Below are 18,653 nucleotides of genomic sequence, written 5' to 3'. Positions count from 1 at the left end.
GAAACAAGGTACAAATTTCTGATGTTTCACAACGAAACATACCAGTTTGTTACAAGACAAATATCATCTGTGAAACCAAGCGTACGTGGCTGATACTTTTGAGAATGTTAACCAACTGAATTGAAGAATTCAGGGGTGTAGTGAGATTGTGTTTATATGTATGAACAAGCTAAATGGGTTCTAATAAAAAATTCAGCTGTGGGGAGAGGTATTAGATCGTGGCTCACGGGACATGATTAGACGGGCCAGCTAAACACATCCTGAAAGAAAAGCTATTGAAAGTAGTGGCCTAACATTTGACTATGATTCAGAACAAATTTCAAGCACTATTTCTAGTTGACTGGCACAGAACAATATGACTGGGTTCGTGATCCGTTGACAATGAATACAGTTGCTGCATCAGCAAGACTTGCTTTGAAAGCACAAAAAAATTATAGCCCTTATGAGTGACCACTTCTAAAAACTGGGGCTCAGTGAAATTCCTTTGGATGCATATTGGCTGTTAGTAAAAAATGTTCCAAAAAATCTCATATCACGCTATTCATGAACTGTTACTATTTTAAAGAACATATATTTGTGACGTGGGATTCTTAGCATTGACACTTTTAAAGAACAACAAAGTATCATGTCTAAATTCTCGATTTAAAAACTTCCTGTAACTCTTCTCAACATAAAGCTGAATAAAGAGCACCAGTGTCCTTCAAGACAGGTACAAGTGTCTCAGCCGTGTTAAGTGAAAGCTTGGGACTTGCTGACTGTAATAATCACTGAAGTTTATAATGAAATAAATTCAATTTCTAAAGAAACTGAAATCATTAAAAAATGCAAATATTTTAAAGATTTAATTGTTGTATCCATATGAGAGATCCATACCGACAGATTAAATTTAGTCCAGTGTGCCGCAAGGATAGAGCAAAATATCAAGTGCTCCGTCAAGTCAAAAAGGTTGAGAACCACTGCTTTACGTAAAACATGCGCCAGAACATTCATACATACAGTTTCTGCTACACTATCAAACTGACTGCTGGCGGATTCCGTTTTTTTGTAAAATAGATAAAAAATCTCATTATTTTCTGAAAATGCAATTAGCATAAACTCCAGCTCTTTAAATTAGAATTCTGTTTTCATTAATTACTTAAGTTACGAACTTGTAAAATTTCTAAGTTATGTATGGCACTTATCACATTAGATTGAAAATTATAGGGTGAAAAAAATCATTATTTTTTACAATTGTTTTAATAACAAAATATACATCGTTTGCTTTCAAATTCAGAAATAAAGCTTCTGATAACACAGAGGTTTTATTTTTATTTATTTATTTTTTTGCATTGCATGAGGATGCATACTCAATGCAAACTTGATTGGAAAGCTGCAAAAATCACACCCATGTGTATGTAGGTAAAAGAATTAATTTTTCAAAATTGGGAGGGGAGGGGGCAATTCATCCCCTTTAATCCTTCTGAATGATGGGCCTGCCCCTACCGTGGTAATGCTAGAGTTAAGGCATTTGTTTTCACTTCATTACACCAAAAAATCTAGTTCTTCTATGATTTGGCCATTTTCATATTGTGTCGCACTATTTCTTGATTTGCATTGAGAATAGAAACAGCATGTCTGCGACTTATGCCCTTTCTGCACCAAACGAAAATTGTATCCCCTAAATAAAATTGTTGTACTCACTTCCCTTCAAGGCTAGTCCATTTCTCTACTTAAAAATGTCGTAAAACTGCAGCTAACTTGCAAAAATTGCGACTTATGCCCTTTCTGAAGTAATCTATTCTTGGATAGGACATATTTAGTTTTGTGTGCTAGAGAGTGCCAACTTCTTGTTATTGTATAACAAATGAATTTTTACCACTCAAACAGTAAGGTATTTTTTTTTTTAAATGATCATCAATGTTTTAGGATATTTGACTAACTTATTTGTTACTTATTTAATTAAATTCGAATGTGGCCCAATAGGTTTTTTTAACTATAATTTATGTTTTGCTTAAAGTATGATTTTTTAAAGTGTTTTACCCGTGATTAGAACAAGAGCCAAAGAATGTACTAAAAAGTTTTTTTAAAAATAAGGCATTTTTGGGATAAACCAAAATATAAAGATATAAAAAGATAAAAATAAATGTCTTATTTGTTTAGTAAGCTATTAATAGAACTGATTGTGAAGCTTTCATATGATTCCCCATCACAAAACTATACAAGTTTTACGCATGGAAATCAATATTCACTGAATATACAATTAAATAAGTTCAATAACCATCTGCATTGTTAAGACAAAATATTGTTAACAATATTAATTTAGTGAAATTTCAAACTTTTTATAGCATGAATTGAATTTGAAATTTAAACTATTCAAGAAAAAAAAAGATTTTTTTTTTATTTTACAAGTTTTGAATAAAATTTTACCCTATGTTTAGTGAAACAAAAGAAACTGAAAATCGCCTTCAAATGACAAACAAATGAATACAATAGTGGGCATTAGTAAATGAAATAAAGTTACTATCCACATCTAATAGAAGTCTAAAAAGGAATTCTTAAAAAGGCAGTAAAATTCCCTTTTCATACAAATGTTTTATCATAGTAATGTGAGATGAAATTTAATTTTATATATTTTGAAAACATGAGGCACACACAAGATTCACAGTATGCATATGAGGGAGTAAATGCAACAAAATGACTTAGGAAAAAGTTTTAATGAACATAATATACAGTCTAAATTATTGCCTTGGCATCTTCTAAACATTGAAATAATAAAAATAGAAGTCTACACATCTCTAATTAGTATTTATTATTGAAGAAATGGGTCATAAAAATCAATTTACATATATTTGGAGCAAAAATTAGGAAAAACATTAAATATGCCTTCAAGCACAACTGGAGGCTTTTATTTTCCTTGCTTTTGAATAGAAAAACTGTACATACAAGGAATAATAGTTCTGTAAAATAATTTATTTATATATTAAATATCACAGCAATTAATCTTGTTATTGTTTGCAATGGAGTACTGTTAGTATGCAGTTGAACAAAGCTAAAACTTTTAAATGCTTTGTTTTTGAGTAAAATTTTTGGACATCTGAGATTGAATATTCAGAAGCAAACTGATTAATCTATAAAAAATCTACCTCGATCAAATTCAATAACAGCGCTAAGATCTTTCACTACTGAAATCGCAAGTCATGGGGGAAATGTTTATCAAGTGAAACTGAAATGATTTATCTTGAAAAAAAATTTGATAATAAATATGTTATTTGAAATTAAATCATTTATACTTAGAATACTTTATGAGTAGTACTGATAGTTATGAAGCGTTATTTGTCTAATCCAATGAAGTCTTATTTTATCAGACATGTGTTTAATGATGTGTTCATAAAATGTGGATCCAACTTAGGACGTAATTTTAGTCCCACTCAAAAATTTACTGCAGAAATATCAAAATGAAGTTTTGAGTAAAATAGTAAGCAGCATTTGGAATAAGTTTTCTGTTCGAGTGAATAAAATGAAAAGTAAAGTAGTTCACGATGTGTCTGTGGAATGAATGCTTTTAAAAAATATTATCACATGTACGAAAAAAAGGGGAAAAACTACTACACTAAATATGAAACACTTTAGAATGCTCTAAAGAGAGAGAGAGAGAGAAAAAAATCTTACTGTAAAAATAATTACACACCATTTACACTATTATATAGTTTTAAATATGCTTAAATTAATGACCAACTCAAATATTGATCAGTTAACATTTTTGATTAGGGAAAAAGTAGTTAACAAAGTCAGTTTTTTGAAATATGTTCTGCAAGTTTTCTTTTATGTATAAGAAAATATCTGAATGTATAATTTAAAAAAATGGTTAAGCAAAAAGTAACTGCAAAAGCTATGGATAGTAAAATAGCTTTTCACTTTTATATGTTTATTAGTTTTCAAAATAGTATTTATTCAAATGTATAAACAACCTTTTGGTTTAATGGAGGTTTCATGAAGAACTTCATATCAAGAAACAAACATATTTTGCCTTGTTCTCAAAGCAACTGCATCATTCATTTGCAGCCTTTCTTTTGATAAGAACATGACACTACCTGCTTATTCAAATAAATAAAAAAAACTGATATATTACTATTTTGAAAATGAAATTATTAGTTTAATGTTGAATTAACATTACCTTTAATGAAAAATCTTACAATAACTGTAGTTAAGAGTTTGAATAAAAAATTGCTTCTTCATGAAAAAAAGGTAATTTTTAGAATAAATTTATGACAAAATTCTTGATTAAATGAGATGAATTTAAATAATTTGATACAAATAAAAAGTTTTTCAGCTCAAGCACATGCACACTTTATCTGTTTTGTAGCATTTAGTTGTTACATATTGTAGTAAAATTGTATCTGCATAACCTTATTTCGGTCCATTTTAAATCGATTCAAACACAATCAAATCAATAACTCACTAAGAACATCGTTACTATAAGGTGGAAAGCTTTTATAAACTGAAAAATTAAACTTTGATTCATCAAATTCAACTTTATACTAGAGAAATGTTAAAAGATAAAAATGCTTCCAAATTTTATGTTTTGTGTGTGTTTTATGTATTCAGTATGATATTAGTAAATATTCAGTACATAGATTTCCATTTTTTTAGGGATCAGTATTTTCCTTCAAACTAGTTTATAATGTTACACCTTGCCAAGAAATTTCAAAAAAGTAAAAATATTGAAAATATTTTATTTCATGTAGTAAGTAGAATTAGGCCATATATTAAATGTTTCTCATGACAAAATCATTTCTAACAAGTCATATTCATTTCTGATACAAACATAATTATTTAATTTACACTACATCACAAGATATATGCCGAATTTTGTTAGAAACATATTTTTCAGTTGAAACTAATGTTCAAGAAGTAGGAGAAAAAAGATGCACAAATTAGAAAACTATCATACAATATGATCACAGGAGAGTAATTTTAATTTCATAATTTGTTAATAAATTTCAAAGGCATTCAAATTTATCAATGCATTATTATAATTGTTAACTTCAAATTTGCTTTCTTGGGAAATGTTTGCTTCCCATTGATTTTGTAAATTAAGCATTCACTTCAACTATAACATTTCAAGTTTCAATAGTAATATTTATGGCAATAATATTTTAAAAAGGTTGCTGAATATTCATCAAGACATTGATATGCTTAGTACTATTATCATATTTTCTTAATTTGTAGATAGAAGGGTTTACTACCATATACATAGAATCTATAATAGTAATAATGCTCTTACAGTTTTTTTAAAAACATGCTTGCAAAGCAACGTCCTGATTTTCAGCTTAAGTAAGTTTTACCAAAAATTTGATGTAAACAATAAATTAAGCAACTACTTCAGCTCCAATGACAAAAAGCACAAGAATATTAAATTTTGGATGGATTTTTTTCCTGAAGTAATTAACCACTAGCTGTACTAGCAATTTTGAAACTATAATAAAAATAACTTAAGAGCAATTTAGCCGGATCAACAATGAAATGTAATTACAAGCTATACTTCTAAATGTTATACCATAACTCTTTATATTAGTTACAATGTAGATGCAAACTGTTACTATCTAAAAGCTAATACTTTTCAGCTTACAGTTTAATCATTTTATTTAAGTTATAAAATATTCAAAAATTTAACCTTTTGGATTTTGTTTTTGATTGAAATTTGCAGCTTATATTTAATACATTAGAATAAAAGTTGGTATTTTGTCATCCAATTGACTACTAAAAGCTTTATCAAACAATACAACACAGAAAAACATTCAACAGTAGATAGCATAATCACTTCATAGGTTCAATGCTGTCAATCGATATTGTGTCACTTCAGAGCAACAGTAAGACATCCTACTGTTGCTCTGGGGCATATATAAATATCGACTTTCATTGATATTAAGTGTAATCTTTGCTCATTTTTTTCAGATATCAGCAAACTGTAAACCAATAATTGAAGTGAAATTCTAAAATTAATACTTTTTCTTAAATTGTAAAACTGCAAAGGGAGGGGTTGATTTTTAAACCAGAAATTTTTTTGTGTTCACTTTTGTGCTTCAGAAACATAAGGTTTGAATTCATAATAATATCTAAAATAAAAATTGTATTGATGCAAAAAAAGGGGGGGGGGGGTGTTGAAAATAACAATAAATTAATTTAATCAACTTGATAGCAAATTCTATTGCAATGCTATTGCAAATTACATAACTCTAAACATTATTCTGTATTTACTATGAATACACAGGATACAATAATCTGCTTAGTGCCTGTAACAAACAATCATGTTCTGTAAAGCAACAAGCTATAAATGAAAATTTATCAGAAATGCTTTGTAAACTTCGCTAAAACATGATTAAAATGAAAAAAAAAAACAAAAACAAAACAATGTAAATGAAGCACAAATTGTCAAGCAAGTTATGCAACATTTGAAGGCTACAAAAAAGCCCCTTCATCAGCGCTAAAAGTGTTCAACAATAAAGGCCATAAGTTCACTTTCTTATTATGTGTTAAGTACTTACTATGGAACAGCAAAGTAAACTTAAGGACTTTCTTGATATCTGTTTTGCACTTGAAGGGATAGCTATTTGCAGCATTACTTTAACATAGTTTGTTTTATTTAAACATTTTTTTTTTCAATTCAATCAACAAGCTACAGTAAACTCCTGATTATCGGCTGTCAGAAATTTTTTTAAGGGTCATCAAATGTTTTTTAAATTTATGATTATGTTATTGTTCATTTTTAGCTTTCACATATATATATTTTTTACATTCAATCTTAGTAGATGGAGTGTAGCCATGTTTTTAGCAAAAATTTAAATGTATGTGTGAGTGTTAGTCATATTTTTTAGCTATTGTGAGTCTCTGACAAGTTGAGCTCCGACTCTGACACAATGTTTAACCTCTGTTTCGGTAAATGGAAAGTGGTAATAGACCCTAAGTTGAGTTGAGAAACTTTCTTAGTAGATTTTAAAAAATATTCCAACTAAAATCCAAGCCAATAACACGTCTATTTTTCACGAAACTCTCCTAAAACAGGTAAACATAGTCAAGGTCACAGCTCAACTAACCAGAGCTGCACTATATTGTATACAGTTGCATCGTTTTTCAACTATTTTTCAGATTATCCACGGTTTTCACTTATCCGCGGATAATCGGGAGTTTACTGTATATAGTTTTTTAAAAATATTTTCTTTCTACTTTATACAACCTAAAAAGAATATTTAAAAAAAAAAAGAAATTTACCAACATCAAGAGCATATTGTTCTGCAATTTGAGTCGAGTACATTTATTTTTTGTAACAATTAGTCAGAGATATAATCTTTTGAGTAAATGCAGCTACATTTCCAAATTAAACAGATGTGAATAAACTATGCTTCAAATACATGAGTATGAAATTTTAACTACTTCATTTATGCAAAGTTGTAACAATTCTAAGAGCTATAAATAAGAAAAAAAAATCTTTGTTAAAAAATAGTTTTCTCAAGTCACTATTACATACATATACAAACTGTTCAGTATAAGCCAATAAGTGATTTTTATGTATTTGATTTGGGAAAAAATATTTTCCAAGGTAGCAAATGTGAAAGCACAATTGTGCAGGAGTGGGGGAAGTAAAATCAATATCTGTCACTGATATAATTGTAACTAACAGATTTTAGTAAAAGCAAATGAAAAGGTATATTTTTGAAGAAATACAGGCAGTTTTGAATGTGTCAAAAATGGGCAGAATGTATATCTGAAACTTTAATATGTAGCTGTATTTGTTAAGATGATATGGGTTAACGTGAACAAGTTTATGCTAGCTACTTTTAGAATTAATTTTTTGATTTTTTATTACCGAAATAGATAGTTTCGAGCACAAAAGCTGCAAACACTAACTTTAGATATAAGGTTAAAACAAAAATCACTGTCCAAAGAATAAATATACTAAAAAAATAACCAATAACTTAATACTTTTTGAGACAATAGGTGTAATACGGAAAATTGAAGAGAAATTAGATGTGAGAAACATTTTAGTCAAAGAATTATAAAGCACAAGGATATAACACTAAAGAAATAAGTATACCATATTTTAAAGTAGTTCTTTAAGTGAGTATCCACTTCTATTTACCAATACATTTCACTTTTCTATATTGAAAGCTTGTTGTTTATTTCTGGCAACTACTCTAAATCTGCAGTGTTTTGACAAGTACTTTTGTTTTTTCATAAAACAGCCATATCATTTTGATGAAAGGCTGACACAAGTATTCAATTCTATAACAGCAGTGACTAAAGTTAATTTCAATAAATGCAATTAAATGCAAATGCATAAATTAAATATTTCATTTAAATGAAAACTAAGAAATGTTATTCTTTGCTAAATGAAAGTCACATTCTCAATTAAAAAAAAATGTTTTACAACAATGGAAAGGAAATAATATCTCACTCCACTAATGTAATTGTACTATTTGCGGTTTCAATGCTGACCTTTACACATGCTTTTCCACTTTATATTTTCTACTAATTTGATTATACAGCTAATGCAAAACAAAATGAATTTATTATTTTTTTCTTTTAAAGCAAGCATATAAAAACAATAAAATAAAAAGTTGTGATAAACTTCCTTACTCCTGGAGGAACTCCCTGTTTAAACATTGCAAATTGGTAGTTAAGTGACAAGAAAATTAAATTCTTCATCCTATGCAGCACACTATATTTACAGAAATAAGAGAGGAGATTTTAAAGAAAAATGTTAAACACCCATGTATTAAGACTAAGAGGTTACTGTTTCCTCCACCAGCGTAAAAATTTCTTCAGTAAATTTTACAAAGCATTCAGCACAAATGCTTCAAGCAAAACAAACTTCAATGCATCTTAAATTCCAATTTTTAAGCCAACATTTTCTCCTCCAATTTTATTTCCTTAAACTACTTCATAAATTAGAAAAATAAAATACCCTAAAAGAGTAATGTAAATACAGTTAAGGTATATATAGGTTTAACAAGGTATAAAACTTAACTATCTCATTTTCTGGGAGACAAATAGCAGCTTAGATATTCTTAACCTTTTTAGCTCCAGAGAGACAAAATTTGCTAATTTTATGCAATAAAACGTTGTTGATTAACTTTTACTTCTCTGCACAAAGATATTTATTTCTTATACATTACACAATTCTTAGCTTTCAATGCGAGTTATTTGAATAATATACAAATGCAAATGTGACGACCAGCAACAGCCCCTGTTATCAGCTAGGCTGCTCGTAGTCAGTTTCAAGGTCCCCATTGGAGAGCAATGGCCCTATTAAAGCTATTCACCCCTTTCTCATTACTGCCTTTTCTGGTAAGCTGTTCCAAGTGCCCACGACCCTACTAAAGAAGTAATTTTTCCTTATTTCCAGGTTAGCCTTAGATTGAAGTAGCTTAAAACAAGGAGCCCTTGTCTTGCTTTCTATGCAAAAACTCACAGTGAATTGATTTGCATCCTGGTCATGACTGAAGCAAAATTATGCAGATGGCTGTGAACATGGTTTGAAATGAGAAACATTGTGGCTTTCAAAAGCTTGGGTGGCCAAATAGAGATCTATTAAGAGCTAATTATAGGATTGCATAATGAATGTACTATTCTAGTGCAGAAGGGATTGTTAATTCCAACTCGAACATTTGCAGCTTATGCAAAAAGCAATAGCGTTCTGAAAACTTAATAATGCTGCATTTTAACAAAAATAAACAAAAAAGGGCACAAAGATTTTATCTGTTAAGTTATCTGTATTTAAAATTACATTTTGTTAAATTCATGGGAAAAAATATATTGTAATTTCTTGCAGATAAGCAACTACTTATACGTTTTAATGTTGAAATTTAACATCTGCCAGGGCAGCTAATCCAACCCCCCCCCCCCCCATTCTTTCTAAGTATTTCTCATGTTTGCATAATCAAGCGGCAAGTGTAGAATTCATTCAAATGCTAGTAGATTTCTCAAACTGCACCATTAAACGGATTTGCTCTCATTAAAATCCCCAAACTGCTTCAGGTTGCAGTAGGCATTTTCACATGATTTCGCCACTGTTGTTGTTCCTTCCAATGTTGTCAGATTCATGATGGCACCATAGGTTTCACAAAAACTGGAAAACGGAGGAAAATACCGTTGATTGATGATGCAGTTTATAATAATATGATCTTGTATAGTGTTTAAAAGTTTAACAATTTTTCGATGTAATAATTATGACACAATGATTTGGAAATTTTTCATCCAACCAAATGTAGATGTATGTATATTTGGCAACACTAATTTTTTTTTTGTGTAACCATAGAGTTTTCCGATCTTTTCTTGCACAGGAAATATGATATTTATTTAGTACGGTTGTAGTCACTTGTTATAGTTTCATTCTTACTATGATAAATGATCGTATCCATATACATAGTAGAGAGCAGGACGTCATGTTTTGATAAGTTCTTCTGCTGCCTATACGCTAAGGCAGCTTATTTGATGAACTGTGGACTTTAGTTAGTCAATTATTGTACATGGGGCCTATATAATAGGGTGGCTTATCTACCTGAAATTACAGTAGCTGCTTTCATCTGTGTTTTTTTTTTAGTTCAAAGAAGTAAAGGTAATAACAAGAAGGAAAATAAATATCATACAACTTTTTTTCCCCTTAATTTTCTAATTTAGCATAGAAAGCTCGGTAAAAGAATATCGTAGGTCATGTGACTTAATAATTTTATACGTACAAGTAAGTAAGAGATTATTTCTGCTTCACATTCTTCGAAGTCATACAAAAACATTAAGTTATTGAATTTTCCTTGAAGCAGTATGGTAACTAGTATTTACCCCACAATATAACAACGCAACTTATCTCCCAGAAAATAGGATGCAATAAACGATTGTATAACTGCAGTAAAACTTCTATTGTTCAGACATGAACACTTTTATTTAGAAAGTTGTAAAATTGAGTGTTGGCTATAGTGTATGCACAAAACTGTTTAATGAAAACAACAATGTTCAGTATTATTTGTTTTAGAGTAGATATTTGGTAATCCAATATTCTGGGAAACAGAAATTTAGGTTAAATAAAATTTAAAGTTAAGTTGCATCAAACAAAAATTAGCATCTTCTTATCAAACTTATGAGTGCAAGAAACAAGACAGTTAACTGGTTTCATGCATTAGAGCATTCTTTAAAATGCTCAAAGGCATGAAACCAGTTAACTGTCTTGTTTTAAAGAATGGTACTGTAATTTCTCATAAATAATTCTTTCATCTAGTCCTTATATTCCAAGTAATCAGGGACAGTGTATAACTAGAACTTATAGCCTGCTCTGGTGCATGTATTTTTTTTTCCATAGAGAGGGGAAGATTCATGGTTCAAGCTGTTGTTCAAAAAAAATCAGTCGATTTCTGACTACAGATTTTGACCTCAGGAAGCATTCCAAATTGCTTTGTAGCATGATAGTTTTCACCTGAATTATTAAATTAAAGAACTTTACAAAATTTGCAGATTGAGCTGATTTTAATACTAAACATCTGATTTTCCAATAATGTTTTTACAACCTGTTTTTTTTTTTTTAAACTAACTCTCTTATTGACTTCTAACTAGAAGTAGCTATTCCATAAATAGCATTTTACACAAATTCTTCCAGAATGTAAGCATATGATATTATTTTAAAAATGTCTATAAAAAATTTTTTTTTCCCTTTCAAACATAAGATTATGTTTTTGATTGTAACTATGATATTCTGTTTTCCAGTTAATCCTCTCTTGGACAATCAAGGAGAATCAACATTTGCTGTGTTCAACTTCAAATGCAAAGAAAAGAATAAAAAAATAACAATATTTTTTCTTTTCAACTGATATTCTTCAAACATTTAATATTAACAAATAAAAAAATTAAATCCATTTTTTCTCGCTTAGAGTTTTACAAACCACATTCTGTAGCATAATAAAAAAGAGAAAAACATTGTTAAGCAACCTCTACTTGTAAAACACATGATTTAATACAATAAAATTTGTTGGCATGCATTGCAATTCATTCCTTTCTGCCCCCAAGTTAAACAAATCAAATTTAAATAGGGCATTCTGAACTAAGGTCTATTTATACATGGAAAAAAAAGCAACTTTCCAAGGAAAAAGTTATGTCAACAAGAATTTTAAGCACCTTGACACTTTAATCAGTGTTTAGAGAATTCGTGCCAAATAAGGAATGTTTGAATAAAAGAAAAGAAAAAAATCCAAAATATAACTTAAAAATCTAAGTACACTATTGCATAGATAGATCTTCTGGTTTAATGCATAGAGCATAACATTCGACTTTTTAGCTAAAAACATTCATATTATTTTCTCTCCAGTGTGAAGTACATTTAGTTACTTCATCTTTCATGACTTAATATTTAATGCGGGGGGGGGGGGGATAGCTTAATAACACTGGAATGATTTCATTTCGGGAAAGCATACTTGATCCAAATTACTGACAACAGTTTGCAGTACAAAAGATCAATACATAGGCACTAAACTTTAAGTCTGCTGCTTAAGGAGCCATGTGTATGTGCAAAAGGCTATTGAAAATAAAAATTTGATAGCAAGCAATGCAAAAATGGGGGAATATCATTTATCAGAATGTAGCAAGTTTGAATTTATGAAAATGGAAATGAAAGTAGTCAACTCTCAATAACTTGAAGTCTTATAACCTAAATATTCTTTTATCTTGAAGTTTTCTTTGAATCCCAAAATCTTGAGAAGTTTGTGCTGTCTTCCCATTACTTGCACTACCAATAACTCAAAGGTTTTAGCTGTACCCTTGGAACTTTGAGTTATCAAGAGTTGACTGTATATAACTCTAGTAAAAACAATCTAGACTACAGAAAGGGCATCAAGATTACATTTAAATATTTAAATTTTATTGTTAGCAATTTTGAACAAAAAAGCAAGCATGATGTCAACATTATCCAAAACTTTAATTTTCATTGAAATGAAAGTTAGTTGAATATAAAGTCATTTTAACAACAACAACAAAGAAAAAGTAAAACCTTTTAAAACAACTTAAAATAAATGAACATTTAAAACAGTTCTATTCATTAGTATAATAAAACAATAACATACTAACTAAATGCAGTATGTGTATAATATTTTAATTTAAAACAAAATAAGAGAGAAAGGGTTATATTTTAACCTGCAGCACCATTTCTTCAAGTACACTTACACGGAATGACATTTGATTTTCATCCTTTTTCTTTAAAAGATGATTATCCAAAATTTTAAATAAAGTGCTAAGTAAAATAAAGACCCTTTCTTTTGTTAAAAATTTAAAAACATAACAAGTGTAATGAATATGCTAAGTTATATATATATATGTATGTATAGATATATATATATATATATATATATATCACAACTTTGTTTACTTAATGCAAAAGATGCTTATGTTACACATGCAAAATATATTAGCTACCATAACTTTTCTGAAAATGATATATTACTAAAACCGGGATTTATCCTTGTCTCCCAATATTTCTTCGTGAACACCCACTGCTCCTTATTGTCATCAAGAATAACTTTTCTATAAAGACAAAAATACTTCAGAGATTTCTTTCATCAACAATCACATACAGTTAAAACTTTCCAAAATTAAAAATACATGTCATTTTCAATAAATACCAAAAACTTTTCAAACCAATTTTATTAATAAAATACATAATTTTTCAGTTTTTCAAACCTTAAAAATTTAATGGAAACACTAGAAGATTGAGTTGTTTTAAATGGGAAATAATACAAAGGTGGATTATGCATAGTTGAAAATGAATGTTAAAGAAAAAAATGGTACACAGTGAAATAATGCTATAGTTAGTTATAGGTTTACTCCTTGTTATACAAACTCTTATTTTAGATTGGAGGAGCATAAAGCAGTTTTTTTATACATGAAACATGAATGAATCACAGTACATAAGAGAGATGGTTTCCTAACATAATCAATTTTCAAAAAATATGAGTAAATAGTTGAAAAAAGAAATCAATTTACTTCATATTTCAAGCAATGGAAAAATACATAATAATTTGATTTTGTTGCTGAAATATTTTTTTCATTAACGCACAAAAATACATAAATAAATGTAAATTTAATGAATTTTAAATTTAAATATCACGGTTTGCATTTCAAATATATTGTGGATTCTATACAATTGGGGATTATAGGTCGATGGATTAGAAACAACCAACTATATACATAATATGGACAAAGTTATTGTCTGCCACACGTTATCAGTTCTTAAGACATTAAAAAAACTGCTATTTGATTTTCAGGTTTTCCTAAATACTATGCTACTTCATTTTTGATTGTCTCACCTACTTTTACCAAGACAGAAATGAGTCTTAAGTTAGAATATCTTGCACCCATTATATGCAGTTAAGATCAATTGCCATGGATAGGTAAACAAACCAAAGCATTAAAAAATAATAATAAAAATAATTTGTGAGATATTTGAAGAAACATGTTTTTGATTCCTCATAAGCATTAGTAAGTAGTTCTTTTCATGCTTTATTTTCAAACGGAATAATCAAGGAATATCAAAACGGAATAAACAAGTTTGTACACCAAAGCTAAAGTAAAATAGAGGACCGGGGGGGGGGGGGGGCATTGCCGGGTCTAGCAAGTTGACCAGGAACACGTTTTGAATTGCCCATCCATCATAGCGGCCATCTTCAAAGTAAAGTGAATGCTGTATACAGACAAGGCCGAAGAAGTCGCCAGGGTTGCTCTTCAAGCCTTCACCTCAATCTGCTTCTTTCTTTTTTAAAAACTTTCTTTCCCTTTTGTTTTATTGCAACCTATTTTTTAATTTTCATTTTGTACTTGCCACACGACAACAACAACAGCATAAGAAAAACACAAAACATATTGCATAACACTCAGTCAAAAAAAAAAAAAAAAAAAAAAAAAAAAAATCGGACACTTACTTGAACCACATAGGATTGTACTCAATGCCTAATTCTTCTCTTTTTTTTCGCCTATCGCGTTGTGACTGCTCAATTTGTTGTTTGCTGATCTCTGCAGCAGCAATATTTCCCTCCTCCAATAATCTATAAGTATAATGCATATTTAAAACTGCCTTGTTTAGATAACATTTTAAAATATAAAATTTAAGTTATTAACTTTAACTGAAAGATCTGAAAATGACCAAATAACAAATTCTTTGAGGAGTAGTGATTGTAACTGATAGATAATTAAAAAGTTTCTTCAGAACTATAGTAAAACTTCTCTCAGAAAAACATTACAAGCAATTGAAGATTAAAAATGAAAAACGCAGTTAGTGCTAAATAAAAAATTTTACTGGGCATTCCAGGTGGATTGTGGCGCTTACTGCGTTATCCATTTTTTTGTGTTATGGACTTGGACCAACCGAGATAAGTGACCTTCAATGGCACTTACTGCGCTCTCCACCGCATCACGAGTCTAACTCTTGCTCCACTGGTGGACAATAACATTGTTATTTCAACTACTTTTAGGAGGGATATGCACAAAAATTGATTACCACAGTGATATGCTTCGCATTTACTTCATTTTGACTTTTTTTTTGGCACTTAATGCATTTTCCAATTTTAGTCTTCAATTCATAACAACATTGATTACACAGAGTTTGTCAAATTACTGGTCTCATTACACTAAAAAAGTGTCTCTAAAAATAAAATAAAAAAATCTTTTTGATGCATCATCGTGATTCAAATTAGAACTTTTTTAATACTGGATAGTTTTCAAGGAAATAATCTATTAGAAATTTTAGTTTGAGTTATGTAGGAATTTTGAGAACGAACAAAATTATGTCTGTTTTAATGTAAAAACATGATTCTTGAAGCCATTTAAGGCTATTGTCTCTTTTAAGTAACAAATTGAAACAAATTTAATATTCTAAAACATGAAAATATTAGAATTAACACATGTTTAAAATGATTAGGTATTATTGGCTTCTAAAATTTTAGAATTTTTTCCCATCTGATTTTAGATAACCAAAAATATACCTTTATAATATATTATTGAAAACTCTAAAAAATACAGAAAATCTTTCAGAGATAAGTAATATTGCATGTTTTTAGGATTTCAAATAACCATTTTGCTATGAAAAAAATTAATTTAACTGATTTAAAAAATCAATTCATGTTTAGTTAATAACTAAAAACATTCTTCCAGTAACAAACATTTGGGGGTTTTATTAACGTTAATTCATAAACAAAATTTTTTTTATTATTCACATTTTGTCAAAAACTTAAAACATCTCTTAAATTTTAATCATATTAAATTAGTTTTCAGACCAAAATGTATTGAAACGCTAACTGAAATCACTCTTGAGCTATGGGATAGTAATAAGTTATAATTTATATTTCAGCTAAAACATACAAAAGAAATTTCACAACCTTTTAAAAACTGAAACGTTTTAGTTGTGTCTACTACTTTAATTTTTGGATTCTTTGAAAACAACACAAAAATCTGCAAAACAATTAGTCTTATGCTATTAATAACTGTTTTGTAGATGCTTATGTTTAAAAAGTGTTCAAAAATTTTTTTAGAAAACCTTAAAAATTGTTGTCTTTTTACAAAAGTTATCGGAGTTTATTGTTTAGCAATATAGTATTTTAAAGATCAAACTTCAGGAGAGGAAGAGTAAGGGATGAAAAGATTACCTTTGATCTGGACGAAATCTTGTATCAGTAGGTGGTAACAACTTTTCCAATTCAGAATCAATTTCATTAAGTTCTATGGCAAATCTGGTAAACCCATAATACAATTCATAGTCTTCTGGCATGGTGCCTAGAAAGCAAAGCAAAGTGTTCAAAATGAATGGAATTTTTTCCGATATACAAGATAATTTAGAAAAGATATTTGTAACGAGATATGCAAAATATAACCAGTCTATTTAACATATTATTTTCATATTTTATTCTTTTCATTTAATTAGTTAAAATTCACACCTATGAAAAAAAAAAATCCAGAACATAGCTTTTACCTGGTCTCCATATACATTTTACAGTTGGTGCAACTCCACAGTATAATGCTTCGGTCCATTTGCCAAATAAGTTATGTACAACTTTGCCATCCCTAGATGACACAGCTCCATACACTTCATGATGTTTATTTGACCAGTAACTAGCCTGAAAAGATGTAACAGCTATTTATTTTTTTCTTCTGGAAACTGAAACCAAATTGATTATTAAAAAAGCAGGTTAATTGCAATTTTTGAAACTTTTGGGAAATCTAAAAGCATTAAGTCAGTGCTAAAAAAAGCATTTTTGGTTTAATACTGTGTAGTTGAATAAGTTATTTCTATTTTCCAACAGATGGAGTTACCGGAAGTGCTTGCACTAGTTTATGATAGTGACGCATCTATACAGAAGTATCATAAGCAAGCTTGAAATTCAGTGTACGTTATTTTTCAGAAGTGCAAACAATTTTATTTTTCATGGCTTAAGTATGTCAAATTTTGTGCCGGGAATTTTACTTTAGTGTTTCAGTAAAAAAAAAATCTATAGTAAAAACTCACAGAACTCTTGTGGAGACTTACAGGAATCACGTTCAGTCTGAAATAACTTGTAGAGATTGGTTTTGATTCTTTCAAAATAATGACTTTGATCTTGAAGATAAAAAAAGCTCTCACGCAGCAAAAAAAAAAAAAAAAAAAGAGCTGCTCAAACTAGATGAGACTATCCTGAAAGGTAACTATAGACTAAAATTATAGCGATTAAGTAGAGAATTGAAGGAAAAACGGCCGCTACATGAGCAGACACAACCAGGTCATTTTGTAACATGAGAACGGCCTGCCAAACCGGTGAAAACCTACTTAGAAACACTTAAGTGGGAAGTCCTACCCCCATCCGACATATTTACTGCTGACTACCACTTGTTCTAATGGAAGACACATGGCCTGGCTAAGAAGAATTTACATTCTAGTGAATATGCCAATAATTGGGTCAACTCTTGAATAGCCACAAAGGATGTGTTTTTTTTTTGAAATGGGTTGCAAATGCTGCCAGAAATATGGGGAAAAGTAGTGACTAGCGATGGACAAGTAAAATGTTTTTCAATGGTTTTTTTAAAATAAAACATTAATTTTCACAAAAAAAACCAGCAAAAACTTATTCAGCATCCTAATAAAATTTATATTATAACTTATCATGTTTTAAATGTTACCATATAACTAAATTTCCATAATTTTACCTAGTTGTAAAAATGTAAAGCTATAAGCTACATTAATTCATGCAAATATAAATAGAAAAGTGAAAATTTGATTTTTTGCTTTTTTTTCACACATATTTTATATGTTTAGAGTACTATTGGCTTTCAAACATACAGAAAAACCTGAAAATTTTAAAAAGAAAATCAGGAGGGGGTCATTTTTTAAACTAAGACTCCTAATACTTAAATAAATGAAATTTTATACAAAAATACATTGATTACTTTTGATAAATTTAAATAAAGTGAGCAAAAAATTTATCTATGAACAGTATTATTATACTAATTATAATCAAGAAATGATTTTAAAATAAAACCAAAAGGCTCAGAATAGATCTTCAGCTTGTTTTTTGCAAATATTTTGAAAGTAATTAAAATTTCACTTGTCACTGATAGTACAAGGACAAGAATTTAACTACATGTAATATATAATTTTCTCAATCAATACAATAAGAACT

At 29.1% G+C, this 18,653-nt stretch overlaps 1 protein-coding gene across 1 annotated transcript in view; it reads right to left on the bottom strand.

The window, feature by feature from the left end:
• Positions 1 to 13,397: 13,397 nt before the first annotated feature.
• LOC129233415 (oxysterol-binding protein-related protein 3-like) overlaps positions 13,398 to 18,653 on the bottom strand; it is a 56,179-nt gene continuing 50,923 nt past the window's right edge. The window contains 4 exon segments of the mRNA XM_054867445.1: positions 13,398 to 13,536; positions 14,931 to 15,053; positions 16,650 to 16,776; positions 16,973 to 17,117. Of these exon segments, the coding sequence (XP_054723420.1) occupies positions 13,425 to 13,536; positions 14,931 to 15,053; positions 16,650 to 16,776; positions 16,973 to 17,117 (507 nt within the window). The 3' untranslated portion in view covers positions 13,398 to 13,424.

The sequence above is a fragment of the Uloborus diversus genome, unplaced genomic scaffold (genome assembly GCF_026930045.1).
Source record: "Uloborus diversus isolate 005 unplaced genomic scaffold, Udiv.v.3.1 scaffold_397, whole genome shotgun sequence".
Classification (NCBI taxonomy): Eukaryota; Metazoa; Arthropoda; class Arachnida; order Araneae; family Uloboridae; genus Uloborus; species Uloborus diversus.
The sequence above is the reverse complement of the archived record's forward strand: the minus strand, read 5'-3'. Positions and strand labels throughout refer to the sequence as shown.